Source organism: Myotis davidii, unplaced genomic scaffold (assembly GCF_000327345.1).
Source record: "Myotis davidii unplaced genomic scaffold, ASM32734v1 scaffold79, whole genome shotgun sequence".
Taxonomy (NCBI): Eukaryota; Metazoa; Chordata; class Mammalia; order Chiroptera; family Vespertilionidae; genus Myotis; species Myotis davidii.
In genome coordinates, this window is record NW_006294339.1 from 1265334 (window position 1) to 1279543 (window position 14210).

The following is a 14210-nucleotide window of genomic DNA, read 5'->3' on the forward strand; positions in this document are numbered from 1 at the left end:
GTAAATGAGGCCTTGGAACTGTAGCTTTAGAACTTTTTTGTTTTTACTTTGGCCTGTAAAACAAATTTTGCATCGTGTGTTCTGTATTGAAAAAAATTTCAGGAAAGAAATCTTATTGTGCAAAATGCATTCTGATGTTTCCTATATAGTAACAGTTTTTAATGTTGGGTGCAAACCACTAAATTGATTTCACTTCCCACCATTTAAATTACACTGCGTTAAAAACTTCACCATAGGGCATATGACTACTACTTTTTTTTTTTTAAACGAACTAAGTCTTTTTTTTTAAGTATATTTTATTCATTTTTTACAGAGAGGAAGGGAGAGAGATAGAGAGTTAGAAACATCGATGAGAGAAACATCGATCAGCTGCCTCCTGCACATCTCCCACTGGGGATGTGCCCGCAACCCAGGTACATGCCCTTGACCGGAATCGAACCTGGGACCTTTCAGTCCGCAGGTTGACACTCTATCCACTGTGCCAAACTGGTTTCGGCAGGCACATGACTTCTTAATACTAACAAAATAAAGGGAGAAATGTGTTCTCAGAGTCAAAGAAAATGGATTTGGTGAGAGGCTGCTAATATAACAACCCAACTTAACCTTAGTCCAGTGGTTCTCAACCTTGGCTGCACATTAGAATCACCTAGGAATCTTTTTAAAATCCTGATTTCTGGGCCTCTTCCTCCAGAAATTCTGTTTCTTTGTTACTAATGATGAGGCCCAGAAATCAGGATTTTTAAAAAGATTCCCAGGTGATTCTAACGTGCAGCCAAAGTTGAGAACCACTGGGTTAAAGTAACAAGTTCTCCACAGTTGATGGATCTGTTGTTTTAAAAATGCATATGTACAAGTTCAAAGAAGAGATGAAAGGAGATGGAAAATTAACTTGGAAGAGAGTAAATGAAGATGAAAAACTGGAAAAATTAAACCTTAGAAAACAAAATACAAGATAAAGGTATTGAGAAAACAGGCGGGAGGGAAAAAAATAAAAGCTAAAGTGATAATAAAACAGATGTAGTCAGTTTGGCTCAGTGGATAGAGTGTCGGGCCTGTAGACTGAAGGGTCCCGGGTTTGATTCTAGTCAAGGGCACATGCCCTATAAGTTTATAGGCTTGATCCCCAGTAGGGGCAAATTAAAAGGAAGTTATAAGACTCAAATATTTGAACATTGCCTATATAGAAATAATATAACCAGGAAATAGGGACTTAAGTGTGCTAGTTTCATTTTTTCAAAACAGGAGTCATACTGTCTTTAAAATATACATACACTAGAAATAAATGATTCCAGCCTCTTAAATGTTTTCTATAATTGTCCTCAATTTTCAAGGGAAACTCAGAACTAGATTCTCTTATAGAAAATTTTTAAGTTGGGCATTTCTTCACTTCCACATTTTTTCATCTTGTTAAATCTAAGTAAAATTAATTTGCTATACTTAAACTAAATACAGCCTATGAGCCCATTTTTGTAAAGTTGTATGTACACATATGTCTATAAGAGATGGTTGGAATGAATGAAGTTCACCAGATAACTATTTATTTCTGGTTGATGGGCTTTTGAATCCTTTAATACTTTTTTTTATAGACATTTAAATTCTTTACAAGGAAAATGTGAGATCTTTGGAGAAAGCTTTTTTATAAGCTTACCAACATACTTCATATAGTTTTCCAGAAATGCAAATTGGTAATCACTTTTCTGGGTGGTAATTTGGCAGTATGTCAGAGGAACCTTAGAATTTCTATCCTAATTCCATTTATAGAAATTCACCATAATATAGAAACATACACAAAAACATCTTATCCCAGAAATGAAAATAGACCACTTACATCATATACAAAAATTAAAAAATGGATTAAAAGACAAAATTGAAATGTCAGGCCTAAAATCATAAAACTGTAAGAAAACACAGGCAATAAATTTTGGACATTGGTCTTAGCAATAAGTCTCCTAGGGCAAGGATAATAAAAGCAAAAATGAACAGATGGAACTACAACAAACAAAAGCTTATACCACAGAAGAAACAAAGGCAACCTACTGAACTGGAGAAATTATTTGCAAGTAATATATCCAATAAGGGGTTAATATCCAAAATATATGAAGAATTCATACAGGTTGGCATCAAAGAAACAATTAGATTAAAAATGGACAGAGGACATGAATATAAATATTTCTCCAAAGAGGACATAGAGGTGGTTGACAGACACATGGAAAGATGCTCAACTGATCATTAGGGAAATGCAAATCAAAACCACAAAGAGAGATGACCTCACACCAGTCAGAATGACTATTACCAATAAATAGCCAGGCAGGTGTGCCTCAGTGGTTAAGTGTCAACCCACAAACCAGGTCACAGTTTGATCCTTGGTCAATGGCACATGCTGGAGCTGCAGGCTCAATCCCCAGTAGGGGCTGTGCAAGAGGCAGCTGATCAGTGAACCTCTCTTATCATTGATGTTTCTATCCTTCTCTACCCTTCCTCTTTCTGAAATTAATAAAAAACATTTTTGTAAAAATAAATAAACAAGGATGTGGAGAAAAGGGAACCCTTGTGTACTGTGTTGGTGAGATTATAAATTGGTGCACCAATTATGAATACAGTATGAAAGTTCCTCAAAAAATTTAAAATAGAGTGCCACACGACCCAGCAATTCTTTCACTTCTGGATATTTATCTGAAGAAATCCAAAACACTAAAAAAGATATATGCACCCCTCTATTCATTGAAGTATTATTTATAACAGCCAGAAATGGAAGCAACCTAGGTGTCTATTGATAGATGAATGGATAAAGAAGATGTAGTACATACATACAATGGAATATTTTGCTCAGTCATAAAAAAGAATGAAATCTTGCCATTTGGGACAACACAGATGGACCTAGAGGCTATTACTACCAAGTGAAATAAGTCAGAAGAGAAAGACGAATACCATATAATTTCATTTATATGTGGAATCTAAAAAAACAAAAAACCATAAACTCAACAAAAACAAACTCATAGATACAGAGAACAAATTAAGGGTTGTCAGATGGCACTGGAGGGGGATGAATTAAGAAATACAAATGGCCAATTATAAAAATAGTTATGGGATATAAAATACAGGATAGGGAATACAATCAATAATGTAGTAACTATGTATGGTGCTAGACTTATGGTCATCACTTCATAAGGTATATAAATGTCTAACTACATTTTACACCTGAAACTAATACTGTATGTCAACTATAACTGAAAAGTAAATTTTCAATTATCCCATCATTTTTACTCTTTTAAATATGAGAAAAAAATAGCAAAAATGTCTGTCTTAGGGACTGAACAAATAAATCACATAGTTCATTGACATATCTTTGAATTATATTTAATGGCAATGGAAAATATTAATGTCTCCATGTAATTATGCAAAAAAATTTCAAAACTACATAAATTTAAGTGTGTGTATGTGTTCTCTACATAAGGTTGAATAATTTGCCCTTTTCAATTGCTCTACAATAAATCTGAATAAAAACTTTTTAAGGTTATAACTTCCATTAAATGTTTGCAAACTTACAAACTATAAATTATAAAAAGTGTCTTCAACTAGGAACAGTTTGCCACTTATTGAACACTGGCAATTGCTGAAGGAGGGACAAGCGAGATGCTGAAAATTACTCTACAGTATATAACTTTCATATAAAGAAAACCTAGGTTACTGGGGTTTATTGCCCTGAAATACTTTTGCCAGGTCATACAGTCATTTCCTTTAGGAGGGAAGGCTGAGCTGGTAGCAGTCTCTTGTTGAATATTATTTTCTTTTTGATGAAAATTTCAAATATATACAAAAGAACAAGTTGAACAAGTACACCTCATAACCTGTTCTCTAAAACCTGAAAAGGAGGTGAAATAGCTGAACACTAAAACTTTAAAGAAAATATTGACTGTTCCAAGTAACATTTTGAACACAAAAGCATTACATTGGGCCAGGTATCTCATTAACAAATGAGTTATCTCCACCACTTAGGATTCTGAGGGATGCCGAAGCTTTAATATGAAAAAGTAACAGTAAATACACCTGATCTTAACATTTAATAAATACCTTTTCAGGACTGTAAATATGGCAGGAAAGCCCTCAACCTCCTGCAATAGATTTCAAGCATCTTCCATGTTGGAAAATATGGCAAAAGCCCAGGTAGTCTCTCCTATTTTAAGTAATGCATATCTGAGGAAGCAGAACAAAGATAACACACTCACTGTCCATAAAATACAGTTCTTTTACTTATTCTGTACATTTCCAAAGAAATCTATAGCATCATTTAGCAAATCTGGCAAATTTCTTTGAGGGATTTAAACAAAATGACTTTACCTCAATGTATTAGTATCAAAAACGGCTAAAAAAATCTACCAACAGTGACACAAGTTTGAATTCCTACTATAATTACGGACCACAAGTATTATTGGTATACACCAACCTGGCAAGTGTGCTTTCCCGGTAGCAGTACAGGACTCAGAAGGGATAGTCTGACTAGTGTTCCTCAGTAAAGAATTACCTTCCTTTCACTCTCATTGCCAGTACCAGTCTCAGTGCTTAAAAATTCTCCTTCAAAAGATGTTTCAATTTTATTTCCGACATGTTTAAATGTGTTACCTTTGAAACTCACTTTATTGTTTTGCACCTAAATTTTTCTCAGTGATAAAATGGAGACAGCATTTGCTTCTATCCACAGCATATAGGTGTGAGGATCCAATAAAATAAGGACCATGAAAAAAATCTTTGGATTTCTAAAACTATGTCTGTGAGTTACAATACTAAATTCTCTGAGAATAAAATAAGTCTCTGAATTATTACATTATACCTCCATCATCTAAACAACCAGATGAATTAACCAAATTTGACTCTTGTCAAAAAGATTTATTAACTTAAAATAGAAATGCTTCAAATACAGATAAAAGCAACTTTCTGTTCAAGTCTGAATATTTTCAATATACTGTACAAGAATGTAAAAGAAAAAAATTCTGAATCTTCATGTTGTAGTTTTATTTTATTATTATTTTTTTTACCTTTTAAAAAGTTTTTGGCACTACAAGGTTCTGTAAAGAATAGAAGTGACAAATTTAAAACACATGAAAGTCTTCCTAATTCTTAAGAACAATATATATAAAGTCTGAAGCAACCAAAGTATGAATACAGCTAATAGAAAATAAAGAATGTAATTTTTTAAATTCTCTCTTTATACAATTCATCAAGGTTAAACAAAACATAAAATTCCCTTAAAAATAGGGTAATAAAATAGATGAAATTTGTATCACTCAATTTGGTGATACTAGTAAAAACTATAGTTCATATTTATATACAAATAATACAGTTCTTAAAAACAGTCTTAGAATTTAAATAAGCTATCTAAACGTGTTAAAATTTTAAATCAGGACCTGATTTGTTTTGCTTTCCATTAAATGTCACTTTTTCTGCTGAATGTAACTGACATTGAGGTACGGATACCCTTGAGACAGCAGGATTGGCTGGTTGCTGTGCATCGGTAGACCAGCTGAAAGAAAATGGACTCGCATTACTCCGACACGTTTCCTCTTGGTGGGTGGGGACAACGCTCTCTACACCGACGGGTGGCACATCTGTCTGTTGGACACAACACAGACAGGAAACTGAAAGGCTTGTGCCTATTTATCTGATAATCCCCTAGAATTAACTTGCAGCTATTCTTTTTTTCTATTTAGACAGTGAAGAAGTGACTAAGCATGTCAAAACATAAAAGAAAGAAGACAAAAGAGAGACGGAGCAGAGGAATCAAGGGAAACAAACCCACCAGGGAAGAACTTCAGACTCTATTCCTAAAAAGGCTTGTATGACCAATGAAACTTCCCTCAGCCCTAGTTCTTTGCTCAGAAGAAGAAAAGCAGTCATCATCAAAGTTCTGCTAATCTATAATACTGGGATGCCCCAGCAAAACATGGATAGTTTAGGAAGCCTGACAGTCATACCAGTGGCTTCCCCTTATAATTATCATTTCATTCAGTCAATATTTCCTGAGTGTATTTCTTTAATTTCTTGAACTCCTAAGTTTAACTGTAATAACTCTGATTCTAGTTTTTTGAACTAGCTTAACGAACAGCTGAACATTCCCTACTAGGATTGAGAGGCAAGTAGGCTAGATAAAATCATCTAAGTTCCTTGTCTTTCTCCTTAGTTTATAATATTCACTACTTAGATTAAAGCCATTACTGGTACATTAGTACCAAGAGAATATAACGAATTCTAATGTCATTCAAATCTTAGCTTTACTAATCAAATCTGTCCATGTCACTGCTCAACTCAAAAAACTTCTATTAGAGCCCAGCCGGTGTGGCTCAGTGGTTGAGCACTGACCTATAAATCAGAAAGGTCATAGTTCAATTCCCAGTCAGGGTTACATGCCCAGGTTGCAGGCTCAATCCCCAGTGGAGAGCATGCAGGGGGCAGCCCCTCAGTGATTCTCCCTCATCCTTGATGTTTCTCTCTCTCTCTCGCTTTCCCCTTCCTCTCTGAAATCAATAAAAATATATTTTAAAAAACAGAAACTTCTATTAGATCCTGACTTCCGAATAAACTGAGTCCAAACTCTCATGATATGGCCCCAGTCTACCTTCTCTAGTCTCTTCACCTATACAGTCTTTCCCATTTACCATCCTCTAGTCCAGCCATGGGCAAACTATGGCCCGCGGGCCGGATCCGGTCCGTTTGAAATGAATAAAACTAAAAAAAAAAAGACTGTACCCTTTTATGTAATGATGTTTACTTTGAATTTATATTAGTTCACACAAACACTCCATCCATGCTTTTGTTCCGGCCCTCCGGTCCAGTTTAAGAACCCATTGTGGCCCTCGAGTCAAAAAGTTTGCTCACCCCTGCTCTAGTCTTATTATATCTAGGGGAAAAATATCCTGTACCTCTTTCAAGGTCCAGTTCAAATGTAAAAATCTTGTGTGATTTGATCCCTGGTGCCCATACTCTGCTCTCACTGCTAAAGCAACGTCATATGATTCCTCTACGCTCCTATTCTTTTCTATTTTACATGTCTGGCTCTCATAATAAAACACCGGTATGCATTAAGCATGGGAGTCTTATTTAATTCTTGCTTGAGCAATAAGCACCTATCATAGTCTGACAAACAGTATGTTTTCTCAAATGTTTACTGAATGCATGAATTCTCACTCCCAGATCCTGACCTTCACAAAGGCTCCTTGTCCCAGAACCCACCCAGCACATTAATAAATTGGTAAGCAACAGTACCTTGAGTATAGAAAGGTTTGTTGGGCTGAAATCTGGCATTTCCCTGATGCATGAAGTTTTGATGCAAACCATAAGGCCACGAAGCTGGGACAAGAGGAAAATGGGGGCGTGGTGCATGTTCCCAAGGAATTGGAGGATTTAGTCCTGGAAAGCCTGGTTCTGCATTTCAATAAGAAAGAAAAGACATTTTAAAACATCAGTTTGTTCACTCATATGGTTCTTCATTCCACAAAGAATACCTATGACTGGCAAGAACTATGCTAAATGCAAAGGATACCAAAACATTTTTTTTAAAAAAAATCAAACACTGTCATTGTGCTCAATTTACTTATACAGGAGACATATAGAATATATGTGCAATAATATGTTGCAATTGCTATAACATCAGTAGAATGTGTTCAAAGACAGGGCTAAACAAGTTGTTCTAGGATAAAGTTTTCCCTAAGATAACTGACTAAAATTAAGTTTTAAATTAAAGGAACAAGTTATGTAAAATGGGGCAAGGATGCCATTTTAGACAAAAGGAATAGCATGTTTAAAAGTCAGAATGCAGAAAAGCACAGTAAATTTGGGAAGCTTCAAAATAACTGACAAAATAGAAATAGGGGTAAAGGGAGGAAGTGGTAACAGAAAAGCTGAATAGGTAGGTAGGATTTGTATTTCAATAAAACCTTAGTACATCATTGAGGAGTTTACATTTTATCCAAAGACAATACCAACTATCCTAATTATATCTTGGCCTGAAAAGCGATTCTATTTATTAGAAGCTGAGGCACTGTTGTATAATACTTGAGAACTAGGGTTTTAGAGCCAACAGGTCTAATAAGTTCAAATCATAGTTACAAAAATTACTAAGGCTCAATTATGAACCTCAGGTGGTTGTGAGGATTAAAGTAGATAACAAAAATAAAAGTGGCTTGTACAAGTTCTGGTATATAAGTAGGCACTCAAAAAAATATGACTCCTATACTTTCTCTGGCAAACTATACCCACCAATCTACTTCCCTTTGAGATGATCTTTAAGTGTAGTATCCCCTGTATCTTCTGGATTATTATTGATGGTTTTTCTCATTTAGGGTCACAATGAGGCAAGAAATAACTGAAAAACGCTACCCTTATTCATTAAATATCCTATCAGAAACTCAAATTAGGAGATATAGTCTATGGAGGAGTAGGGAGCAAGAAAACTAAAATCCATACTAGCTGCATACAATGAATGGGCTTTGCTTGAAGATCAATTCAAATAAGTAAAAAATAGTAATTTTAGAGAAATAGGGGAAAAGGAACAAGGGCTGGGTATTAGATAATCCTGGGTATGGTCTTGATTGTTTTTAAGAGATAAAGTTTACAAGAAAATTTGATACAATGTCTCATATTTGATTAAATAATCAAGCCCCCAATTTTTTTAATGGCAAGCAGGGGTCAGATAAAAGAACAGCAAATGTTGGTAACTATTAAAGCTGCTACAGGGGAAGGGAGAATTCATTATATTTTACTCTCTCCTTTTGTGTCCATTTCAAATTTTCCATAATAATTTTTAAAATAAAAATTATTACTAAAAAGCTGGATACAAAACTAGATTTATGGCATATATGAACTATTTATAAATATGCAAGTATTAGACAATGAATGGGTGGCAATAAACCAAAATACTACTTAGCAATTATGTATAGGAATTAAGATTATGAATGATTTTCAAATGTCCTATAATGAATATCTATTATTTAAATATCAGAAAAAAATATTTTAATGCTACAAAATGCTACCAATATCTCTTTCTTTCCAAAGACTTGCTTCTTATTGGGAGATAGTAAGAATCTAGGGCAAAGAACACAGGTTTTGAAGAAAAAATTGGATTAAATCTTGGATCTACTATGATTTATTATGATAACATGATAGTTAAGTTACTTACCCCTTCAATTTCTTCAACTGTAAAATAAGTGCTAATAATACATACACAAAGCAGTGTTGCAGTCAAAATTTCAAATACGAAAAAGCTAACATTTATGTATATGACATTTAGTATTCATAACATTTCTGTGAGTTAGATACTATTCAATCCCTATTTTACAGATGAAACCAATGCACAAAGAAATTAAGCAACTGCCCGATGCCACATAATAAATGGTCCCTCCACAAATACTGCTTGTCATCCTTATCTTCACATTTATTTCCCCAAGTTCAACCAGTAATACTAATCACCCAAACTTTTCTACAGACAGACAGACAGACACAAAAGAAGAAAAAAAGGGTTACCCGAATTCCCCACTGCACCATTGTTCACCAGGGAATTTGGAGCCACAGTACGAGGCCAGTGTCCATCATGAGAGGAGTTAGGGATTGCCACAGGTCTGGCAGCAGGCTGTGCAAAGATGATGCTGGGATCGTTCAGGCCAATATTGCTAGGGGCACTGCCTGGTGCAGAGTGGATCACTGGGCCATGGATAGGCCAGGATGGGCCAGGGATCTGGAGGGGATGCATTGGCAACAATCCCATATTGTGCATGGGAGAATACTGAGCTGGTGGTGACTGGGGAAAGTTATATATAGGCATCTGGACCTGATGGGGGGGCTGGGCTCCCTGCTGAGGTGGGCAAAGTTTGGGTTGGGATCCTGGCTGGGATGAAGCCTGGGTAATAGCAACGGATTGGGAAGGGTTCTGTGGAAATGGTTGGGGCTGGGGAGAATAAGATGGTGAATCAGACTGCAAAGGAAAAAAAAGATACATTTTTAAATTAATTTATAAACATCTTAATTTTATAAAAGCAGAGATTATCAAAATAGAAAATTATGGAGTTATTTCATTAGAACATTAAAAAACAGAGCTCTATGATGTACATAACAAATAGTAGAATCCCAGATTACATGAAGGTAGAATTTGCAAGGTTCTCAAACCCACCCTCTGATAGGTATTACCTCATAAACCTTTATACTGCCCAAAGGAGAACCCAGAAATCATTCTCATCGTGTAGAACCCAGATTTCCAATTGTAACTAGAAACTTACATCTAAATATCTCACAGTCACTTTCATTCCGTCCTTCAACAAGTATTAACTAAGTGTCAGCAATTATATACTAAGCATTGTTCAGAAATTAAAAATACAATACTCATAGGTATGCTCTCATGGAGCTTAAATTTTGTGGGGAAAGGAGAAGGAGCAGATCACGATTACATAAGCAATCACAACAAAGTACAATTATTACTATGAAAAATAATGTAATAGTGTACAGTGTATACTGAAATCACAGAGTGACACCCAAACCAACTTTGGAAGAAAGAGGAAACCAAGGAAAGCTTCACAGAGAAAATGACCCTAAGTTGAGACTCCAGGGTAAGTAGAAACCCATCTGATTTAAAAGAGTAGGAATACAGAGTGTTTCAGCAGAGGGAACAACGTGACTGATAATCTGTAAGCACAAAAACATGTGGCTTTTCAAGTAATTGGAACCTAAAAGAAGTTTATTATAAGGGAAGGGGAATGGCAGATCTGAGACTGAAGAACTACAGAGGGGTAAATAATGAAGGTTCGTTCCTATAGGCGCTATAGTTTAGACTCCATCCTGAGGGCATTGGGAAACCACTGAAGGGTTTCAAACACATCAGAAACATGATCAATCTGCATTTTAGAAAAAATGTTCTGGCTCAATAGGAAGGAAGAGAGAATATTTTAAATGAAAGACTGCTGAGACTGTTTAAAAAGCTGCTATAATAAATACAGAAGTCCTGAGATGATGGTAGCCTATGCCAAGGAAATACAATATAGGGACAAAGGGAAGCAAATGGCTGAGCCAACTTTTTTTTTTTTAAATCCTCACACAAGGATATGATTTTTAATTGATTTTGAGAGAAGGAAAGAGAAGAGGGGTAAAGGGAGGGAGAGAGAGAAGGAGGGAGGGAGGGAAGGAGGGGGGGGGAAGAGAGAGAGAGAGAGAGAGAGAGAGACATCAATGTGAGGAGAGAGACATTGATCAGTTGCTTCCCACATGTGCTCCAACTGGGGATCCAACCCACAACCTAGGTATGTACCCTGACAGGCAATTAAACCTGCTACCTTTTTGGTATACAGGATGACGCTCCAACCAATTGAGCCACCTGGCCACGGAGAGCTGATTATTTTAATATGCACAAATACTAGAACTTGGTGACTGATTGGATGTGAGGGTTGAGTGGCAGGGAGTAGTTCTGGAAACTAGATCGTGGGATCATTTAATGAAAGGGTGAACATAAGAGAAAGAGGGGAGTTGGAAAGAACATAAGGTACATTCTAGACATGTTGAGGTTGAAGTGCTTTGTGAGACATCAGAATAGTAACATCCATTAGACTCTTCCCAAATCTCAGCTGACAGAAAAGTAAGTGCTAGAAGCAGAGAATGAAAATTAGAGACAGTATAGGAAAGTGGCTTAGAGCATAAGTTTTGGAGACAGCTTGAGGGTTTAAGTTCTGGTTCCAAGTACCTGTTGACCTCAGGCAAGAAACTCAAACCTCAGTTTCTTGACCTCTAAAATATAAATAATAGCCCTAACTGGTTTGGCTCAGTGGATAGAGCGTCGGCCTGCGGATTGAAGGGTCCCAGGTTCGATTCCGGTCAAGGGCATGTGCCTTGGTTGTGGGCACATCCTCAGTAGGGGTGTGTAGGAGGCAGCTGATCGATGTTTCTCTCTCTTGCCCTGACCGGTTGGGCTCAGTGGCAGGGGTGGGCAAACTTTTTGACTCGAGGGCCACAATGGGTTCTTAAACTGGACCGGAGGGCTGGAACAAAAGCATGGATGGAGTGTTTGTGTGAACTAATATAAATTCAAAGTAAACATCATTACATAAAAGGGTACGGTCTTTTTTTTTTTTTTAGTTTTATTCATTTCAAACGGACCGGATATGGTCCACGGGCCGTAGTTTGCCCACGGCTGGGATAGAATGTCGGCCTGCGGACTGAAGGGGCTCAGGTTTGATTCCGGTCAAGGGCATGTACCTTGGTTGCGGGCACACACCCAGTAGGAGGTGTGCAGGAGGCAGCTGATCAGTGTTTCTCTCCCATCGATGTTTGTAAGTCTCTATCCCTCTCTCTTCCCCTCTGTAAAAAAATCAATAAAATAGAATTTTAAAAAAAATGTTTCTCTCTCATCGATGTTTCTGGCTCTCTATCCCTCTCCCTTCCTCTCAATAAAATATATTTAAAAAATAATAAAATAAAATATAAATAACAACCTACCTCAAAAGCTTTTGTGAAGATTAAACGATACATGTAGAAAACATAAACACCAAGTTCAGGACAGTAGATACATTTTAGTGGGCTCCTAAATGTTCTTCCAAGACTCTCCCTATTACTAGTTTTCAAATGTTCTATTTTTTCTAAAATGCAGATCACATCAGCTTTAACATATTTAAGAGTTAACAGCTTTGAAACTACATAGACCTGGGTTTGAATCTCTTAATTTCTTGTTCTCAGCTACCCAATTTGTAAAATTCAACAATACTAATTACCTACCATTTCACATGGCCACTAAAAGTATTAAATTTGATAAGTGTGAAGCACTAAAGCACAATGTCAGGTTTATAATAAACATTCAATTAATATTGAATTAATATAAGAAGTGCAAGGTAAATACAGATTCAGACAAAGGTTAAGAGTAATTCAACAAAGTTAATATGAAATCTGTGAATCTGAATTCTAATTCAATACTCTGTCTTTTACAGGGTATATTTCACTAGGTATCCATAACAGCTATAAGAAGACAGACAAAAGTTTCAAGCAAGTGAAATGCCATGTGTGTATTGCTCCAACATACCAAACCCCTAATATAGCTCAATTTTTTTGTCTATTTTTATTAATGGTACAGATATCTTTACATTGGGCAAAACCTGCAACTTTAAAGTCATTAACTTATTTTAATCTAACCAACAACCTTATTAGGTAGTTATCTTATTTTACAAATAAGGAAGCAGGCTCAATGAAGTTAAGGAGCTTACTCACAGGTATAAACATAAATCTGCATTACCCCCAAAATAATGCTCCTTTCCACTTCATATGCGTAGCAAGGGCCCTCTAAAAAGCATTATGTAGCCGTAACCGGTTTGGCTCAGCGGATAGAGCATCGGCCTGTGGACTGAAAGGTCCCAGGTTCGATTCTGGTCAAGGGCATATACCTTGGTTTGCGGGCACATCCCCAGTAGGGGGTGTGCAGGAGGCAGCTGATCGATGTTTCTCTCTCATCAATGTTTCTGACTCTCTATTCCTCTCCCTTCCTCTCTGTAAAAAATCAATAAAATTTATTAAAAAATAAAAAGCAATATGTAATCTGGAAGATTGCATTTACCAGTCTGCAAAGATTGGCTGTCACCCAGCCAAAATAGTACTATCTCCTGGCCAAGACTAACCCCTTTGCAGGCAGAGTACTTACACATTCTGAGGACTGTCTAGTCCTTATGGATTGATCACCCTGTTGCTGGGATGAATTAGCCACTTGTTGGGCATTTACAAGGTTGCGAACCAGCTGGGCTGCTAAGAGAAAACATTAGAAAGAAAATCAAAAGAAAGAAAATAGCAGAGAAATGACAATCTAGAGTCTCAAGTCTAAGATTTTATAAACTTGGACTTTTAAACTATGAAATGTTAGCGAAGGACTTACAACAACTATTTTTTAAAGCCATTTTTCAATCCTGATCATTAGAAAATACAATGGTCCTAGAAACCAGAACAAATGTCACACTGTTTCTCTTAAGGAGACAATATATTTGAGAAATTAGCTTCTGTAGGAAGAATCTGAATAACTGAAAATCATCACTTCTAAAATATTTTATTTTTTTCTTTCAATACACTCTCATTTGGGTTTTTAATTCTTAAAATTCCTTATGAAATATAAAAAGAACAGATCTCCCTCTCTCTCTCTCTCTCATAACAGCAGTGGGAAGAGATATAATTTCTCATATGTGTGTGTGTGTATATATATATATATA

The 14210-nt window shown here is 36.1% G+C and overlaps 1 protein-coding gene across 7 annotated transcripts in view; it reads right to left on the reverse strand.

Annotated features, from left to right (window-relative positions):
• Positions 1-4232: 4232 nt before the first annotated feature.
• Positions 4233-14210, reverse strand: part of ZCCHC11 (zinc finger, CCHC domain containing 11) — an 84764-nt gene continuing 74786 nt past the window's right edge. For 3 of the 7 annotated variants that reach the window (XM_006768323.2, XM_015566944.1, XM_006768321.2), the window contains exons 26-29: positions 13655-13755; positions 9514-9961; positions 7258-7416; positions 5028-5518 (exon numbers count right to left, since the gene is read on the reverse strand). In XM_006768323.2, coding sequence (XP_006768386.1) covers positions 5430-5518; positions 7258-7416; positions 9514-9961; positions 13655-13755 — 797 coding nt within the window. In that variant the 3' untranslated portion in view covers positions 5028-5429. Of the gene's footprint in view, positions 5608-7257; positions 7417-9513; positions 9962-13654; positions 13756-14210 lie in introns of all 7 variants that reach the window. The other 4 variants (XM_015566945.1, XM_006768324.2, XM_006768322.2 and 1 more) reach the window with 3 other exon arrangements.